The sequence below is a fragment of the Balaenoptera borealis genome (assembly GCF_965194805.1).
Source record: "Balaenoptera borealis genome assembly, chromosome: 2".
NCBI classification, from domain to species: domain Eukaryota; kingdom Metazoa; phylum Chordata; class Mammalia; order Artiodactyla; family Balaenopteridae; genus Balaenoptera; species Balaenoptera borealis.
In genome coordinates this window covers 74177823-74199193 of record NC_138867.1, presented here as the reverse complement: position 1 = coordinate 74199193, position 21371 = coordinate 74177823, and the positions used below count along the sequence as shown (strand labels likewise).

Genomic DNA, 21371 nt, shown 5'->3' with positions numbered 1-21371 from the left:
ACTCTAAATATCTCCCATTTCCCTAAGTTCAGCAACCTCCTATAACTCTTTAAATATGCTCTTGTGGTTTAGGATATACTGGAAAGCTAGCAATACAAAATGTGACTGAAAGAGCAGGCGGTCACTTCCTGCTTCTTGAGTCACTTTCTCACGCGGCTTCCTGACGCCACATTCGTCCGGTTTTCCTTCTCACTCACTGGGTACCCTTCAGCCTCCTTTGCTGGATCCCTATTGTTTTCCTGATGTCTGCGTGACAGAATATTCCAGTTCCCAGGCCCAGACCTCGTCTCCATCTACACTCACTCTCACTGTGATCTCATTCACCTCACTGCTTTAAACACCGTCTTCCAAATTTACATCTCCAGCCAAACTTCGCCCCTAAATTTGGGGCAAAGATATCAAACAGACTATTTGACACCTCAAGGTGTAGGTAATCTTTCAATCTAATTTCAATTTTCAAAATATATAACTCATTTCTATGAATATAAGCTCAAACCTATAGCATAACAAGGTATAGTCAAAGAATTCTCACCTCCATCCACCTATTCCTTTCTTCCCCCTATAGGAAACCATTTTTACTAGCCCTGGAATTATGTTGGTAATGTTTCTTTGGCAAACATATCTATATAGAGACAAACAAACTGAAGCAAAAGAATGTAACTGTATATCAAGTGGTGATATAATCACACAGACAAAATAATTATCTTTAGTGTGTTTAGAACATAGTATTTCGACTGTCTGCCCTAAGGAGAATAAATTCTAAGGACAAATACACCTGTAAAGAAAGCTTATACTTCATTCAGTATTCTTATTGTCAGTGGTAATATCAGTATTATTTTGTTTAAATTAAATTTTTATATTGTAGAATATACATTTCAGGACCATATTTTATACATTGTAGAATATATTTTGAAACTATATATGTTGTAGAATAGAACAAATAATAAGTAACGACATAAGAAAAGAAAGAAACGAAAATAAAACCAAAGAAATTATGCCAAATCTATATAAGGTTAAACTTAAGTTGGAAATAGCAGTATCACTTCACGAGTTTTCTTTGTAAAAACAGGTATTTCCTGACTATTGAGCATTTAAAAGGCTTAGAAGTAATGACAAACCCAAAACAATAAGCATCACTAGTGCCCAGATTTTTGTCTCTAAACACCATCCCCCCCCAAAAGGAACCAGGGCTCTTTAGAGGAATAACTGATGTCTGGGGAGGGAAACACGCAAAATGAACCTGAACATCTCATACCATCAAGGAAGCTACTGAAGATTAATGAGGTCATGTCAATGGGACACAAGAGGAACATGAAAGGATTCCCACTGATCAAAGATTAAAATTTTGTGCATCTAAAAGGGTAATGACTGCAATTGTTTGAAACACACTGAATATACAAATCCTTATGTTCAAAAGGATACTAAAATCAATCTATCTGTCTGTCTGCCTGTCTCATTGGTCACCACTGAAAGCAACTAGGGCATCAACTCCTTACTCTGAAATTAACATTTAAAGAAGAAGAATTAAATATTTATCCTGTCTATCCTGGGTAAATCCCTTTTCAGAGTAACCAAATAGCCTAGTTAAGGAAAAAGTTTTTCCTTAAAGAATTCCAGCTAATGTGGCAAGAATGACTGAGTTAGAAAAGCAACTGTTTGCAACTCCTAAAAAAATAACTAAAGAAATTATCATTCACGGATGAAACAATTAGATAAAAATCAAAAAATAAATTAAAGACTCGAATATAAGACCTGAAACCATAAAACTCCTAAAAGAAAACATAGGGGGTAAGCTCCTTGACATTGGTTTTGGCAATGATTTTTTGGATCTGACATTAAAAGCAAATTCAACAAAAGCAAAAATAAGCAAGTAGGACCATATTAAACTAAAAAGCTTCTGCTTAGCAAAGGAAACCATCAAAAAAAATGAAAAGGCAACTTGCAGAATGGAAGAAAATATTTGCAAATCATACATCTGATAAGGAGTTAATATCCAAAATATATAAAGAACTCATATGACTCAATACCAAAAAAAAAAAAAATCTGATTAAAAAATGGGCAAAGGAACTAAATAGACATTTCCCAAAGAAGACATAAAAATGACCAGCAGGTACATAAAAGATGCTCAACGTCATTAATCATCAGGGAAACGAAAACCAAAACCACAATGAAATATCACATACTGTTAGAATGGCTATAATCAAAAAAGACAAGAGATGTGTCGAGAAGGATGTGCACTGTTGGAGGGAATGTAAATTGGTGCAGCCACTGTAGAAAACATTAAAAAGTTTCCTCAAAAAGATTAAAAATAGAACCACCATATGATCCAGCAATTCCGCCTCTGAGTATATATCTGAAGGAAAAAAATTAACTATCTCAAAGAGATATCTGCACCCCCATGTTCACTGCAGCATTATTTACAATAGCCAAAACATGGAAATAAGCTAAGTGTCCATCAATGAATGAATGGATAAAGAAAATGTTTATATATATATAATGGAATATTATTCAGCCTTAAAAAAGAAGGAAATCCTTCCATTTTGACAACATGGATGGACCATGAGGACTTTCCGCTAAGTGAAATAAGTCATACCTAGAAAAATAAATACTGCACAGTCTTACTTACATGTAGAATCTTAAAAAACAAACTCAGAAACAAAACACATCGGTGGTTGCCAGAGGGGGGTAGGGGTGGAAATGGGTGAAGGTGTTCAAAAAGTATAAACTCCCAGTTATAAAATAAGTCCTGGGGATGTAATACACAGCATGGTGACTACAGTTGACAATATATTCAAAAGTTGCTAAGAGAGTAGATCTTAAAAGTTCTCATCGTAAGAAAAAATATTTGTAACTATGTGAGGTGATGGATGTTATCTCAACTACTGTGGTGATCATTTTGCAATATATACATATATCAAATCAGTTTGCTGTACACCTTAAACTAATACAATGTTACATGTCAGTTATAAAAACCGCTGGGGGGGGGGCAGTTACTGGGAAACTTGTGAATGGAGGGATTGGGCTTTTACCACCCAAACCCACTGCTGACTCCTAGTGTCGCTAAAGAGAGAGAACCAGACATGACCATATGAATATCATATAAAGTTCAGAGCACCACTTATGTTGCCCAAAGTACAGAACCTGAATCCAATGGAGGCTTGAAAGCTAACTCCAAGTTTACCAGGAAAGAAAAAAAACAGGGAATAAAGAAACATTAAGTATTCCAAAAAGAAAGAAACAATCAAATCCAGAACATGGTCTAGAGGACAAATTACCAAGTTTCTTCAGCACATCAAAGGTATGGGGGAAAGGGGAGATTCAAGGGGACTTTAAAGAGGCTGTCAGATAGGATATCTAAGAATTATTTACATCCTAAATAGAAGAATCAAACTCTGAAAAGACATTTTTGAGACAATCAAGGAAATCTGAGTATGAACTCATTACTGAATGAGACTATGGAATTATTGTTAACTTCGTTAGGTAACATAATAGCATTCTGGTTACGTAAGAAAACGACCACATTTTTTATAGCTTCCTGCTGTGATATGTTGAGATACATGAAACAAGTATGGCAAAATCTTGAAAACTGCCAATTCTGGGCAGTGGGTGTAAAGGGGTCCATTTTCCTATTCTCTTTATGTATGTGTATGTTTGAAAGCTTTCATAATAATACATATTTACTGGCAAACCCACATAACAATTCAAAGCTCTAATTAATTTAACACTAACACTTCTTTTACCCCAACTAGGGCCTGCCTGCAAGCGGTCCTCTTCGGCAAGATCTCTTTAAAATGACCTCTGGCTAACATCCCTACTATGAGTGTCATGGCTGGCCCTTAAGGCTTACTTCCCTTTGCCCTGCTGTGGGAGGTGATGCATTCAGCCCGGACACGTCCCTCTATCATGCTAAGCCCTCTCAGAAATTATTCAGAAACTTTTTTGCTACAGTCCTCATCCACAAATCAAACTCTCCAAAGGGAGCTGAAGTCCTCCTCACCGCATTTAAGGTAAGGCACAGATACACCCAGGAAAGAGGACAGTCACAGCACTTCCACGGTTCTTACAATATAAATTCTCCTCAGAAAATCCTCTCTCAGACTTCACTCTTTTGAATTTTTTATACACTTTATACGAGTAAATTTTTAAATTATGCAATAAGTCTGTTATCTTCTTTGAAATTTTGAGTCTCAATAATTTCTCACAACTTGCTTTGACATTTAATATACATATTTTTTGGTGCCTCAGTTGAAAATTCCAGTCTAAAAAAATGCATGAATATACTGCCATCAGGAGGTCAAAGTGGCTTTTTCCCCTTTTAAATAACCCAGAAAACATACCCTCTGCCAAACTGCCATCACTTCAACAAAGTACTCCACAATAGCTACTTTTCTTATTTTGTTTTTAGTAACAACAGCAGTGTGGTAGTTTTCAAATATGGCCCCACAATTTTTGGCACTTCTCCATTGAGAGATGGGCTTATATGTCCCCTCTTCTTAAATCTAAACTCTGTGGCCACTTGGACACAGAATTCAGTGGAAGTGAATACTGTACTAGCTTCCAGGCCCAAACCTTAAAACACTGACAGCTTCCACTTCCTGTCTCTTAAATAATGCTTGCTCAAGGAACTTATCACCATGCTGTGAGGAAGTCCAAGTCTCCTCATAGTGCAGTCCACGTGGAGAGGAACCAACAGCCAGCATCAACCCGCCAGCCACTGGGAATGAGACACCTTGGAAGAGGACCCTCCAGCTCCAGGTAAGCTGTCCCAGAAAACACTGTGTGGAGTGTTTATTTTAAGCCATTAAGTTTCAGAGTGCTTGGCTGTAACTGAAGCATATAATAATCGAGGGCTCCTCTTCAAGTAAGAGTACAAAATTAAATACAAAATTGTTAGGGGTTGTTATCTCTCTTTGCATTCTCTGGCTTTCAACCTTTTTATGTCCTTATGTTTAATGTGTGTCTCTTGTAAACAACATATAATTGATTTCTATATTTTTTGGTCATTTCTGATAATCTCTGTGTTCTTACTGAAGAGTGCAATTTATATTCATTTATTACAATTAGTCTTACATTTAGTTTTTTTCTGTCGTATTATTTTGTGGTTTTTTTGCCCTGCTCTTACACAGTTTTATTTTTTCTTCTCTTTCTCCCCTTTGCTGTGCTTGGGGATGTGTTTGTTCTTTGAGAGATTTCATTTTTATCCTATAAACTTTTAAAGGTATAAAGTTAATATCTTCGGACCAGAGGGCAGACAGCAGAAGCAAGAAGAACTACAATCCTGCAGCCTGTGGAACAAAAACCACATTCACAGAAAGACAGACAAGATGAAAAGGCAGAGGGCTATGTACCAGAAGAAGGATCAAGATAAAACTCCAGAAAAACAACTAAATGAAGTGGAGATAGGCAACCTTCCAGAAAAAGAATTCAGAATAATGATAGTGAAGATGATCCAGGACCTCGGAAAAAGAATGGCGGCAAAGATTGAGAAGATGCAAGAAACGTTTAACAAAGACCTAGAAGAATTAAAGAACAAACAAACAGAGATGACCAATACAATAACTGAAATGAAAACTACACTAGAAGGAATCAATAGCAGAATAACTGAGGCAGAAGAATGGATAAGTGACCTGGAACACAGAATGGTAGAATTCACTGCTGCACAACAGAATAAAGAAAAAAGAATGAAAAGAAATGAAGACAACCTAAGAGACCTCTGCGACAACATTAAAAACAACAACATTCGCATTGTAGGGGTCCCAGAAGGAGAAGAGAGAGAGAAAGGACCCGAGAAAATATTTGAAGAGATTATAGTCGAAAACTTCCCTAACATGGGAAAGGAAATAGCCACCCAAGTCCAGGAAGCGCAGCGAGTCCCATACAAGATAAACCCAAGGAGAAACATGCTGAGACACATAGTAATCAAACTGGCAAAAATTAAAGACAAAAAAAATTGAAAGCAGCAAGGGAAAAACGACAAATAACATACAAGGGAAGTCCCATAAGGTTAACAGCTGATTTCTCAGCAGAAACTCTACAAGCCAAAAGGGAGTGGCATGATATACTTAAAGTGATGAAAGGGAAGAACCTACAACCAAGATTACTCTACCCGGCAAGGATCTCATTCAGATTCAATGGAGAAATCAAAAGCTTTACAGACAAGCAAAAGCTAAGAGAATTCAGCACCACCAAACCAGCTCTACAACAAATGCTAAAGGAACTTCTCTAAGTGGGAAGCACAAGAGAAGAAAAGGACCTACAAAAACAAACCCAAAACAATTAAGAAAATGGTCATAGGAACATACATATCAATAATTACCTTAAATGTGAATGGATTAAATGCTCCAACCAAAAGACACAGGCGTGCTGAATGGATACAAAAACAAGACCCATATATATGCTGTCTACAAGAGACCCACTTCAGACCTAGGGACACATACAGACTGAAAGTGAGGGGATGGAAAAAGATATTCCATGCAAATGGAAATCAGAAGAAAGCTGAAGTAGCAATACTCATATCAGATAAAATAGACTTTAAAATAAAGAATGTTACAAGAGACAAGGAAGGACACCACATAATGATCAAGGGATCAATCCAAGAAGCAGATATAACAATTATAAGTATATATGCACCCAACACAGGAGCACCTCAATACATAAGGCAACTGCTAACAGCTCTAAAAGAGGAAATCGACAGTAACACAATAATAGTGGGGGACTCTTACACCTCACTTACACCAATGGACAGATCATCCACAATGAAAATAAATAAGGAAACAGAAGCTCTAAATGACACAACAGACCAGATAGATTTAACTGATATTTATACGACATTCCATCCAAAAACAGCAGATTAGACTTTCTTCTCAAGTTTGCACGGAACATTCTCCAGGATAGATCACATCTTGGGTCACAAATCAAGCCTCAGTAAATTTAAGAAAATTGAAATATCAAGCATCTTTTCTGACCACAACACTATGAGGTTAGAAATTAATTACAGGGGGAAAAAACATAAAAAACACAAACACATAGAGGCTAAACACTACTTACTAAATAAGCAAAAGATCACTGAAGAAATCAAAGAGGAAATCAAAAAATACCTAGAGACAAATGACAATGAAAACATGACGATCCAAAACCTACGGGATGCGGCAAAAGCAGTTCTACGAGGGAAGTTTATAGCTATACAAGCCTACCTCAAGAAACAAGAAAAATCTCAAATAAATAATCTAACCGTACATCTAAAGGAACTAGAGAAAGAACAAACAAAACCCAAAGTTACAAATCATAAAGATCAGAGCAGAAATAAATGAAATAGAAACAAAGAAAACAATAGCAAAGATCAATAAAACTAAAAGCTGGTTCTTTGAGAAGATAAACAAAATTGATAAACCATTAGCCAGACTCATCAAGAAAAAGAGGGAGAGGTCTCAATAAAATTAGAAGTGAAAAAGGAGAAGTTACAAAAGACACCATAGAAATACAAAGCATCCTAAGAGACTACTACTACAAGCAACTCTATGCCAATAAAATGGACAACCTGGAACAAATGGACAAATTCTCCAAGACTGAACCAGGAAGAAATAGAAAATATGAACAGACCAATCACAAGTAATGAAATTGAAACTGTGATTAAAATCTTACAACAAACAAAATCCAGGACCAGACGGCTTCACAGGTGAATTCTATCAAACATTTAGAGAAGAGCTAACACCCATTCTTCTCAAACTCTTCCAAAAATTGCAGAGGAAGGAAGACTCCCAAACTCATTCTATGAGGCCACCATCACCCTGATACCAAAACCAGACAAAGATACTACAAAAAAAGAAAATTACAGACCAATATCACTGATGAATATAGACGCAAAAATCCTCAACAAAATACTAGCAAACAGAATCCAACAGCACATTAAAAGGATCATACACCGTGATCAAGTGGGATTTATCCCAGGGATGCAAGGATCCTTCAATACACGCAAATCAATCAATGTGATACACCATATTAACAAATTGAAGAATAAAAACCATATGATCATCTCAATAGATGCAGAAAAAGCTTTTGACAAAATTCAACACCCATTTATGATAAAAACTCTCCATAAAGTGGGCAGAGAGGGAACCTACCTCAACATAATAAAGGCCATATACGACAAACCCACAGCAAACATCATTCTCAATGGTGAAAAACGGAAAACATTTCCTCTAAGATCAGGAAAAAGACAAGGATGTCCACTCTCACCGCTATTATTCAACATAGTTTTGGAAGTCCTAGCCTCGGCAATCATAGAAGAAAAAGAAATAAAAGGAATACAAATTGGAAAAGAAGAAGTAAAACTGTCACTGTTTGCAGATGACATGATACTATACATAGAGAATCCTAAAGATGCCACCAGACAACTACTAGAGCTAATCAATGAATTTGGTAAAGTTGCAGGATACAAAATTAATGCACAGAAATCTCTTGCATTCCTATACACTAATGATGAAAAATCTGAAAGAGAAATTATGGAAACACTCCCATTTACCATTGCAACAAAAAGAATAAAACACCTAGGAATAAATCTATCCAGGGAGACAAAAGACCTGTATGCAAAAAACTATAAGACACTGATGAAAGAAATTAAAGGTGATACCAACAGATGGAGGGATATACCATGTTCTTGGATTGGAAGAATCAATATAGTGAAAATGACTATACTACCCAAAGCAATCTACAGATTCAATGCAATCCCTATCAAATTACCAATGGCATTTTTTACGGAACTAGAACAAAAAGTCTTAAAATTTGTATGGCGACACAAAGGACCCCGAATAGCCAAAGCAGTCTTGAGGCAAAAAAACGGAGCTGGAGAAATCAGACTCCCTGACTTCAGACTATACTACAAAGCAACAGTAATCAAGGCAGTATGGTACTGGCACAAAAACAGAAACATAGATCAATGGAACAATATGAAAAGCCCAGAGATAAACCCATGCACCTATAGTCAACTACTCTATGACAAAGGAGGCAAGGATATACAATGGAGAAAAGACAGCCTCTTCAATAAGTGGTGCTGGGAAAACTGGACAGCTACATGTAAAAGAATGAAATGAGAACACTCCCTAACACCATACACAAAAATAAACTCAAAATGGATTAGCGACCTAAATGCAAGACCAGACACTATAAAACTCTTAGAGGAAAATATAGGAAGAACATTCTTTGACATAAATCACAGCAAGATCTTTTTTGATCCACCTCCTAGAGTAATGTAAATAAAAACAAAAATAAACAAATGGGACCTAATGAAACTTCAAAGCTTTTGCACAGCAAAGGAAACCATAAACAAGACGAAAAGACAACCCTCAGAATGGGAGAAAATATTTGCAAACAAGTCAACAGACAAAGGATTAATCTCCAAAATATATAAACAGCTCATGCAGCTCAATATTAAAAGAACAAACAACCCAATCCAAAAATGGGCAGAAGACCTAAATAGACATTTGTCCAAAGAAGACATACAGATGGCCAAGAGGCACATGAAAAGCTGCTCAACATCACTAATTATTAGAGAAATGCAAATCAAAACTACAATGAGGTATCACCTCACACCAGTTAGAATGGGCTTCATCAGAAAATCTACAAGCAACAAATGCTGGAGAGGGTGTGGAGAAAAGGGAACACTCTTGCAGTGCTGGTGGGAATGTAAACTGATACAGCCACTATGGAGAACAGTATGGAGGTTCCTTAAAAAACTAAAAATAGAATTACCATATGATCCAGCAATCCCACTACTGGGCATATACCCAGAGAAAACCACAATTCAAAAAGACACATGCATCCCATGTTCATTGCAGCACTATTTACAATAGCCAGGTCATGGAAGCAACCTAAATGCCCATTGACAGACGAATAGATAAAGAAGATGTGGTACATATATACAATAGAATATTACTCAGCCATAAAAAGGAACGAAATTGGGTCATTTGTTGAGACGTGGATGGATCTAGAGACTGTCATACAGACTGAAGTAAGTCAGAAAGAGAAAAACAAATATCATATATTAACGCATATATGTGGAACCTAGAAAAATGGTACAGATGAACCAGTTTGCAGGGCAGAAATTGAGACACAGATGTAGAGAACAAACGTATGGACACCAAGGGGGGAAAGCCACAGGGGGGTGGGGTTGGTGGTGTGCTGAATTGGGCGATTGGGATTGACATGTATACAGTGATGTGTATAAAAATGATGACTAATAAGAACCTGCTGTATAAAAAAAAAAATAGAAAAAACCTATTTATTAAAAAAAATAATTAAAAAATAAGCCTTTTTCCAAAAAAAAGAAAAAAGTTCTCATCACATACACACACAAAATTGTAACTATGTGAGGTGAAGGATGTTAACTAGACTTACTGTGGTGATAATTTCACACCATATGCAAACATCAAATTATTATGTTGCACTCCTGAACTAATACAATGTTGTATGTCAATTATACCTCAATTTAAAAATCATTATGTACATCTAAAACTAATACAATGTTATATGTCAACTATATCTTTATTAAAAATCAAATTTTAAAATGGAAAAAATAAATAAATAAATAAAGTTTATATCTTCGGGACTTCCCCAGTGGCACAGCGGTTAAGAATCCACCTGCCAATGCAGGGGACATGGGTTCGATCCCTGGTCTGGGAACATCCCACACGCCGTGGAGCAATTAAGCCCGTGCACCACAACTACTGAGCCTGTGCTCTAGAGCCTGCAATCCACAACTACTAAGCCTGCACGCCACAACTACTGAAGCCTGCACGCCTAGAGCCCGTGCTCTGCAACAAGAGAAGCCACCACAGTGAGAATCCCGCGCACCGCAACGAAGAGTAGCCCCCACTCGCTGCAACTAGAGAAAGCCCGCGCACAGCAACGAAGACACAATGCAGCCAAAAATAAATTTATTAATTTTGAAAAATAATAATAAAGTTAATATCTTCACCTTATTGTTGAACAATAAAAAGATCTTAGAATACTTAAACCCAACCATCTGTCACACAAACCCCACTATCATACTAATTTTGTTTACAACATAAGCTATATCTTGTTTTACTTAACTCCCAATATTTAACATTAGAATATAGAATTTAATCATTCATATTTTCTTCATTTATCCAAATGTTTACTCTCTACTTTAGTCAACATTCCTTATACCTTAGACCCTTCTGGGATCACTCCCTTCTTCCTGAAGTTCATGAGATAATAGGCAAATACTACTGAAATATTACTGGTGTCTGTTACTAACAGACAAAACAGACTTCAAGGCAAAAAGCATTACTACAGATAAAGATAGTCATTATATAGTAACAAAAATATCAATTTACCAGGAGATACTACAAGCTACAACATAGCTTCAAAATATATAAAGCAAAAATTGCTAGAACCCCAAAAAGAAGTGTGGGATTTCAATTCATATCCTCTATCTCTCTCTCCCTCCACCTCTCCCTCCCCACTCACTGCCGCCGCTCTGTAGTTGCTATATCAAGTAAACAAAAATTAGGAAGGATTTGGAGGATTTGAACTACACAGTTAATAAGCTTGATGTGATGATCCGATGGGCATATAGAATATATCCCCAACAATCAGAAAACACAATGTTCTTTTGAACACACAGGAAAGGTTTATAAAAACTGACAGTAAGTTCCAGAAACTGGTTATCATATTGAGCTTGTATGCTGAATACAATAAAATTCATTGATAAATTAATAATACCAAAAACCAAAAATAAAGCAGCATTACTTGTAAATTTTTTTTAAAAAAACAAGTTCTAGAATATCTCATGGGTCAAAGCAGCAATCATTATAGAAACAGGACCCTGAACGATGTAAAACCTAATTTGAGGGTTTGTGGAAGACTTTCTCAAGGAAGTGCTTATATTAAAAAATAAAAAAGCTAAAGATTAATGTTCTAAGGATCCAAAATAAGCCTACAAAGTAAAAAAGAAAAAAAAACATTAGGGGTTGAAGCTTGAGCTCTAGTAGCTTCGATGTAAATTTAAATCCTCTTCAGGGATCTAGAGAGGGCAAAAGGAGCTAAGGAAGAAGATATCCTTAGGCACCTTAATCATCAATAATTTGGATTTCATGTGTGACAATATTAGCTAATAGCAGCTAACTTTACTAAGCTAGGTAATGATGTTGTTCTAATTGCTTCACATGTGTTAACTCATTTGATCCTCATAGCAACCATTTGAAATATAAGATGGGTACTATTATCACACTCATTTTCAGACGAGGAACCTGAGATACAGAGAGATTAAATATATTTGTCAAGACTGTACCCTGGAAATGCAAAGCCAGGTTACAGACTCAGGCTCTCAAGGTCCAGGTCCTACGGTCTTAAGTAAATACTAGATTACTATTCTCTATTAACAAAAGAATCTTGCTAACAGTCATACAGGACAGATAATTTTAAAAGTCACCACTCCATACAGCCTATCATATCAAAAAGCCATGAAATGAAAAGTGCACGTCTTTATTCTCTTCTCTCTATAATCAAACTCAGCCTCTTACCGGCAGCCACAACCTACTCACTCTCGGAGTCTAGTGAATAGAACAGCGCTATACCCAATGCTTAATGATGTAATAAGAATGGTCATATTATGTACAATTTCACACCCAGAGTGACTGGCCATTTGCAAGGTAATTAGTTGCCAGTATAAATTTTATTTGTAGCTGATGATACTTTAATAAGAGCAGAAGCAATGAAAGAAGGCAAGTAAGCAGCCCTAATTCTTTCCATGGCTACATTCATCTCCTGTGCTGAAAGAAGTGAGCCTGGGGGCGGAGGGGAAAGCTGTTGGCTGCCTATAAGAGTAGCATTAGGATTTCTAAACACGCAGCGCTATGAAATCACTGGAATTTTGTATCATTAAAAATCACTATAGGGCTTCCCTGGTGGCGCAGTGGTTGAGAATCTACCTGCCAATGCAGGGGACACGGGTTCGAGCCCTGGTCTGGGAAGATCCCACATGCCGCGGAGCAACTAGGCCCGTGAGCCACAACTACTGAGCCTGCGCGGCTGGAGCCTGTGCTCCGCAACAAGAGAGGCCGCGATAGTGAGAGGCCCGCGCACCGCGATGAAGAGTGGCCCCCGCTTGCCGCAACTGGAGAAAGCCCTCGCACAGAAACGAAGACCCAACACAGCCATAAATAAATAAATAAACAAATACTTAAAAAAAAAAAAAAATCACTATAAAATCGAAATAAATTTTGAGGTCAATAGATGTAATAAAATATGAAAGTAGACACTATCAGCTCAGTGTGTTTTCCAAGTCCATGGTAGACTGCTTCAGTGAACAATGAATGCGTGAATGACCAACCGCCAATATAATATCTTTCATGAATATTAGTAATAAAATTCCCTGCAAGCTAAAACAGCTTTTGGAAATTCTATTAATCATATTATTCCAAGGTCTCAAGTAGTAGGTACAGCACTGACTTATAAAAGCTAGGGCATTTTAGTCACCAAAAAACAAGAACAATTTCCAAAATTTGCTGACTTTCTCTAAGAAAGGTATTTACATACTATGTAAAACTGCTACACAATGATCAAACTGCTTTACACTGGTATGCAAAGACTATCTCCAATTATTTACAATAATTTTGGTAACAAATGTTCAAAAGAAGTGAAGTCCTGGCTGAGGTTTTCATTATACTTTTATAATAGTGAGGTTTTCAATGTAATGCTACCCAACGAAACAGATTTGTTTATATTAGGAGATTTAAGATAGGAAGTCAATTCATTTTAAAATTAATAGAAAAATGTTTTTGTGAGACACCAAAAACAACAAAATATTACAATATGATCATTACTGTGATTATTAATGAGTGGACAACTTTTGGACATTAAGTTGAAGATCTGGGTTTGTTGTTGTTTTTAATTAATTTTGTTGACTTATGAATCTTCCTTTCATCTATAAAGTAAAAACAGTTAACTTACAATGAAGTGGTTATTAAGATGACATGAATTAATTTATGTGAACATATGTTCCAAATCATAAGGCACTAAGCAAATATATTTTTTAGGTTTTTTCAAAAGAGCTTAAAATATTTTGCCTCAACCAAAATTAGACAAATGTGTTCAAATGTCAATTTATTTTATAAAGTACATCAGACCCTTTCAGGAAACTACTTAAGGTTTCAGATAAACAAATACACGAATGCACACACATACATACATACACACACACACCAGAATTAGTGATATCTGGCAAACTATACATTAGTGAATTGGACATGTCTTTTACTTAAAGCCCAATTCTCAATCAAGTGATTTAATGAATTACCCTCATTAACAAAATAACATTTTAAAGCTTCTGTAATTTGTCTTAGTAGCAAAAATTAATTTATCTCATTTTGTCAATTCAACCATATCATTTAGATGAGTGCCTACCAAAAGGAAAGAAGTCATCAGAAAATTGAATTCAGTTGCATCAGATAATATACAATCATATTTCCGATTTTAGCATATCCTAGATAGGTCAAGCATTATGCCAGCCATCACCATACTTTCCTTCTTAAGAAAACATACAGCCAGTGGTGAGGGAGAAGTTGTTGGCTGCAAACTGTTCCTTTATTTTGTTTTATCACAGTTTGGTTGTATTAAATGTCTTATAATTGGCAGAGATCTATGCAAGCAGAGTTCTAAGTGATAAACCTTCAGGCCATACTTGATGCATTTGCCTCATAATGCAACCCTAAGCTTAACAGAATGTATAGAAGGGATAAATTTCTTCTAAATGCATCCTGGCTGTTTTATTCACCTCTCTATTGACCCAGCAATTCCACTCCTAACCAAGAGAACTGAAAGCATATGTTCACTCAAAAACTTGTACACAAATGTCCATAATATTTAGTCAAAACGTAAAAACAACCTAAATGTCTATCAACTGATGAATGGATAAACAAAAAGTAGTATATTCATACGATGGAATATTATTCAGCCATAAAAAAGAACAAAGTAGTGATACATGCTACAACATGATGAACCCTGAAAATATCATAGTAACTGACAGAAGGCAGACATGAAAGGCCATGTACTAGACGATTCCATTTACATGACATGTCCAGAACAGACATACCTATAGGGACCAAAAGTAGATGGGTTGCTGAGGACTTGGGGGTGGGGAGAGAATGGGGAGTAAAAGCTAATGGGAACAGGATTTCTTTTTGAGGTGATGAAAATGTTCTGGAATGACAGTGGTGACAGTTGCACAACTTTGTAAATACATTAAATACCACTGAATTATCTACTTTGAAAGGTGATTTTTTTGTTTTGTTAAGTGAATTATATCTCAATTTAAAAAAAAAAAAAATCCATCCCACCCTGTACATTCAGTCATCTTTTTCTCTTCTGTCAACAGTTCCAGTCAAGTTGATATAATGTGTATCTGGGACAAGACAGCCGGAACATTCTTATCTCTGCACCTTTGATCTGAGATGCTCCCCAGGCCCTTCTTCCTACCTCTCCCCACTCCCTCTCCTTTACCACTCTGCAAAGTCCAGATCAAGTCCCACTTTTTCCAGAACACTTTCCATCCTTAGTTGACTAGTCTGCCAGAGGACAGGTAAGCCTTCTTTGTTTCATTCCTACTCATCAACACTGCTGAATTTAGTTGAATAATATACAAATGACTCTAATTGTAGCTGCAGATAGGGCTTTCACTTTATATCACAGATTGGAAATATAGAAGATCAGGCAATTTTTTCATATATGTTCTCAATTATAATGATCACTTGCAAGGCTTGTATCTAATACATGCCTTCTTTCAGTTAAACATTATTTGAAAAAATGAGAAATGTATTATTTTTCCAAATAATTACATAAGCACAACTTTGCAAAACAGGACTGCATTAAAAGATGAGCTAAATTGAATTATTGCCACATGACATGGATTAAAGGATATCATTCCAGTTATCCTAACAAAAGGATTATCATAACATACAGTGGTTCCTTCAGAGGGATATGAGTATATACATGAAATATATCAGCAGTACTATAATTATCAGAATTCATGACTAAAGAAGCTAACAAAATCTTATTTCCAATTAGCACACAAATACAAACCGTTGAATTATTTCCACAATATGCCTCAGAGCACTTGTAAGTTTTTTATAACCCTTAAGAAAAAAATTATTTTCTCTTTTACACATATTCCCCACAGAATTCTTTCTTGCAGAAAGGAGCAAAGTCAATATAAATAATTAAGAATTGCTTCTTCTTTGTTAATTTTGAGTCATCTTAATTAATTCCAATATATATACCCTCTGTTTATTGCACATACTACATGCAGAAATAAACTATTAAGAGTATCACACAATGCCTTTTTGAAGTTGCATTTGATTTGAAGCTATTCAGTATCTTTCAACCTGGGCCACATTTCAATGACTATTTAATAATTACAATCATCCCTTTATTAGCTTGGCATTTCATTTTCCTTGCCCTATAGCACCCTACAGTTGAAGGCAAGGAACACTCTCTGTTGATTAGTTATTTAAGACCAGCAACAATAACTATACTGGAGAGAAGGCTACTTGGAGAGGATTACATAAGAGCTGGAGCTCAACAGCCTCAGACAGAGAGAGCAGCAAATTATAAACCCAAGTACTTCGTTGCATGTAACCAAATTGGCTAGTTGAAATGCTAATTGCCTTTCAGCAAAACTAAAGACAGACAGGGGACCTTGTGCTTCAGAGAATGAAGTTCATTTTTATTCTACTTCTGCACTATTGTCTTGCTGAGAATCACTGGAAATCTATTCATAAAAGTAGCTCTTTCCCTAACCTTTAAATTGTGGGAATTTTATTTAGCCTGTACCATCACCTCCAACCTGACGTGCCAAGATGCGAACAGATGGTTGGATTTAAGCCATGTTAAGCCCCTAATAAAGTAAAGCATGAAAGAATTCTACTCCCAAATACATAGTACAAATCAAGAAAACGTGCCTAGGGAAAAAGAATTTTGAATAACAAATACATTTATTAAATTTAAATAGTCAATATAATCTTTAAAATGAATATTTTCAATGTAATTACATTCAAATGCATATGGAGAGCTGGCATTGCCTCTCTCAAAGAGACACCCCCCCCCGCCCCCAGCCTTCCTTTTTAACTAATAATTTTGTATTAGTTCAAAGCTCATTTATGGACATCTATTCCAACAGTCAGTTTTAGCCCTTTATATGAAAGAAGGTCCATTCTGGGTTTTCAGAATCCTGAATAAATGAATGAGAAATGTCCTTTCAGCATCTTGCCCTCATTCTGAGGTACAGGCAGACTTACGCCTGACTGCACCAGAAAGGGCCCCCATGACCACCTGCCCAACAGCTGGGGGAGGGACTTGGTGTGGTACATTTTAAAGTGTATAGTGTGTCACAGTGCGATCAGAAAACACAGCCTTTGTATTACCACAGCCTCCTGTGTCCCAGCTCCACCCTCCTCCTCCTCTGCCACACCTCTATCAGGACAACAGAGCTCGGCTTCCTGTGTGGCCTGAGAGCCTGGCATAACGGGGAACCCTCCGAACTTGCAAAGATGCTTACTGCCTTCTGAAGGGAAAAAAAACAGGCCTGCATACGTGGCAAAATCAACTTTCTGTACTACTTCATTCTGCATGAGAGGGAAAGAGTCTAGTTTATTAGCAGTATGTTTATTTTCATTTCTCAACAGATATCTTTGTTTATATAATGGTTGAGCTGCCTGAGAGTGAGAGAATACTAAGACTAAATAGAGCTTTAAACCATAAACGGTTAAATAAATAATTCAGTTCTCACCCTGATTCGGCAGGATTTAAGGGAAGAAAGACATCTCTCTGGCTGGATGTTCACCAAAATCTTTGGACAGTGGAGTTCCTGGTAATTTTTCTTTTTTTCTGTACTATTTGAATTTCCTACATGACTTTGTATTATCTTTACAATTGGAAAAAAAAAAAGGTATTTGCAAATCAGCGAGAGAGAAATGTACACTCAACTGTGTGTAATACTTAGCTGTGTGGTTTTTTTTCTCACAACATCAGGGAAATGCCCAACCACATCTCTCCATGGTAACATACTATATTTTATAGTCAAATTAAACAATCATGATCTAAGCAGCTTAATATGCTTTATAAGCAAGTGTAGATTGTCTAGTTGCCCTCTACATGAAGTCAAAGTGGTGATGGCATAGTGCTTCCACTGTGCAGATTTTGGACCCAGTACATAAAATAATCCCTTGTCACAGGTAAATAGGTAACAAAACCACTTGTTCAATATATTAACCACTTTGTTAAACCCTAGAGATACTAGAGAAATATATAATACAGTCACTGTCCTCAAAGATTTTATATCCTAATTGGGGCAACTTTGAAATTTTCAATAACAGTAAGACAGCAATATAAAAAAGGGCATGGGGCAGCATTTGGTTGAGTGGCAATAAATTCAACATTTAATGACCAAGTTAATGGTAACATGCTTCTCACTTATTAGTTTCTAGGAATGTACAAATGACTTAAGTCATAAATGGGAAAATAGAATATATGTCTTTAAGTGAATCTCTTAACTTTTCTAAGTTTAGTTTCCCCAAATATAAAATAAAGGGATTGGTCTAGTTTGGCTCCAAGTCTCCTCCCAGTACTTGAGCAGCTGAATGCTATATTCACCGCCTATGAATTTCTGAACAATAAAGGATCACACACCTAATCTAAGTCAAAATGTATTTTCTTTGTGGACCCTCCCACAGCATAGATCTTTCTGCCTCAGTTTCTTCATCTGCAAATCAAGGAAATAGTATTTGACAACTAAATATAAAGTTACTCTATTTAAAGGGCCTAGTAGAATTCCTGGTATATAGTGGACCTTCAAAAAATGTGGCATACTATTATCATTCATTGTGGGAATATGCACAAAAGGATTTACTCACAGCTGATTCTTCTATGAACACTTTTTCTTTGAGTGTAGCATAGGCAAGGGCACCTCCAAGTAGAAAGATATCTGAAATACTTTTGTGTAACACTAGCCTCTGACTTCCCATATTATTTCTAATTGTTACTTTTCATTACCACAAAAGCATCTGTGTTCCAAATATACCTCATGTTATCATTTTGGGACAATGAATACAATTAGCACTCAATATTTGATAAGTATATATACAATATAAACTATAATCGTTGTTATTAAAATATAATAAATGTTGACCGATACATCATTTCTATATATGATGATATCAAGATTCAGTGTTGTTTCATAATTTACTTTCACTCCATTATGAAATTACATTTTAGTCTAAGATTATTTCTTAGCTGGTGTTTATGGGCAGTTTCAGCTTTTAATCTTCACATTCATTATAGTGTACATGCTCAAAGCACTTAGGAGAAATCCTTCATCCAGCTCTTATTAACTTTGGACAAGGAGCTTAAACTTTCCGTGCCTCAGTGCCATTATCTGTAAATTGGGATAATACTATTTAATTTATGGTCTTGTTGTGAGTGTTATATAAAATATCGTATATAAACGCCTTCTTAGAATTCATTACATAGCAAGCATTCAATACTGGGTGACTGCTATTGTCATTCATCGTGGAGATAGGCTTCGGTCATACTTATTTTTAGCGTATACAGTTTGGTTACTCCTTTTTAAAAAGTTATAATCTTGAGACATTTCATTTCTAGCTGAAAGAAGTCTTTCCAAGCACCTAGTCCAATCCCTTTACTTTATAAATGAAGAAACTAAGGCACAGAAGGATGAGTGAATGTCCAAAGTCACTGTAAGTTAATGGCAAAGCCAGCATGTTATACTTAAACGCATATATTTAAAACGTTTTATTGCAACACAGTTCAAGATGTATTTGGCACGTCCCAGCATCCTAGGAAATTACCCCAAAATAAATAAATTGCTGGTGTTCATTTGTATCATGACTAGAACATAGAACATCTTTTTTTCTTTTTTATTCTGTGTGGTTCCATGTGGCTCTTTTGATAAATGACACACAGCGGCGGAAAAAGAACTTTAGTAAAGTAAGGTAATAACTTCAGCAAGAATTTGTATATAATGCTGAATGCATCAGTTACGGTACATTTTTTGAGCTTTATCCTAATTGTCAGTAATTATGCACCTTCAAGATTCGGTATTAGTAATCTCTAAAACAGTGTGCATCTAACATATAAACACATTACACAAGTTTTTAAAGGTTTTGGGTTTTGTGAAATTTTTGTTTTAGTTTAAAACAATAGTTACACAGAATAAAAAAAAACACTGCACCTTAAAATCAGCTGCACCCCTGATGAAAACTGCCATAATTTCTTAGTTTTAGTTTTAAGAAAAAAATCAATTTTAAAATGGTTTAAAACATTAAAAATGTGTACGTTTTTAATATGTATTATTCTACAGCTCCAGGCTAATTCCTAATTCCCTGAAAGTTCTTCGACGTAGCGGGTATTCTGGAACATAAGACTCCTTAAATTTATCTCAACCTTCCCGCTATTAATTATTACCTAAGGCGCGCCTTTCTTGATCGGTTATTTTTCAGGCAGACTTTTTAAAATTAAAGGTAGGATTCACGTTTCAAACAGGCAGAAAGAGAATAAAAGAAACTTTTCCCTCTGCTCACTCACTTCTCACCTTCTTTGAGATGAGGCAGCTGTGGAAAGGGCGGGTGACAGGAACGCCACGCTCAATGCACGGCCGCGGCCGTAGACAGTGCGGACGCGGGCGGCGCGGCTGAGTTAGCAGCAGCCCGCGGCACGCTCGCCGCCCACCTCCAGCAACAGGTGCTGGCGAACGACTCCGTGCCGCCGAGCATGCGGCGGCGCTCCCGTGGGCCACCGGGATGCCCGCAGCACCACCCCGCAGCCACAGCTTACCTGGCCCCGGGAACACCGACATCCGCACGCGCCCCGAGGTCCCCGCCGGTCCTCCCTTCGCACAGCCTCGCTCCGCCTCTCGCTCGCGTCCCCACGCTTCGCCGGGGCTGCCGAGTCTTTCTCCCGCTGTCGGCTCAGGAAGGTGGCTCCATCCTCCCCCTCTCATCCTTCCCCCTGCCTCCTCCCCCTCCATCCTCCGTCTGCTCCAATAGGACTCGCGGCTCCCCGGGCTGCGCTCACCTGACCAGCGGAGCGGGGGTGGCCGCCCAAGGCAGCGCGCCCTCGGTTGCGCAGCGGGCAGCTAGGTCCGCGCTCCGGCGGCGGGAACACCCTGTCTTGGCCGTGCCTAATGGACTCTTCCAGCAGCTAGGCCCCCGAGCTGACCTGCCTGCGCGCAGGAACACGCGAGTCCTGCAGCTGCAGCGCATCTTCGACCTCGAGAGCGGACTGCGCTTTCTGGTAGTCCGCTTTGACGAAACTTGCTAGTTTGTCCCTTTGGGCACAAG

At 37.1% G+C, this 21371-nt stretch overlaps 1 protein-coding gene across 1 annotated transcript in view; it reads right to left on the bottom strand.

Moving 5' to 3' along the window:
• The window catches only part of ADGRV1 (adhesion G protein-coupled receptor V1), a 566898-nt gene extending 545826 nt beyond the window's left edge, over positions 1-21072 (bottom strand). The window contains exon 1 of the mRNA XM_082378598.1: positions 20866-21072. Coding sequence (XP_082234724.1) covers positions 20866-21058 — 193 coding nt within the window. The 5' untranslated portion in view covers positions 21059-21072. The remainder of the gene's footprint in view (positions 1-20865) is intronic.
• Positions 21073-21371: the final 299 nt, after the last annotated feature.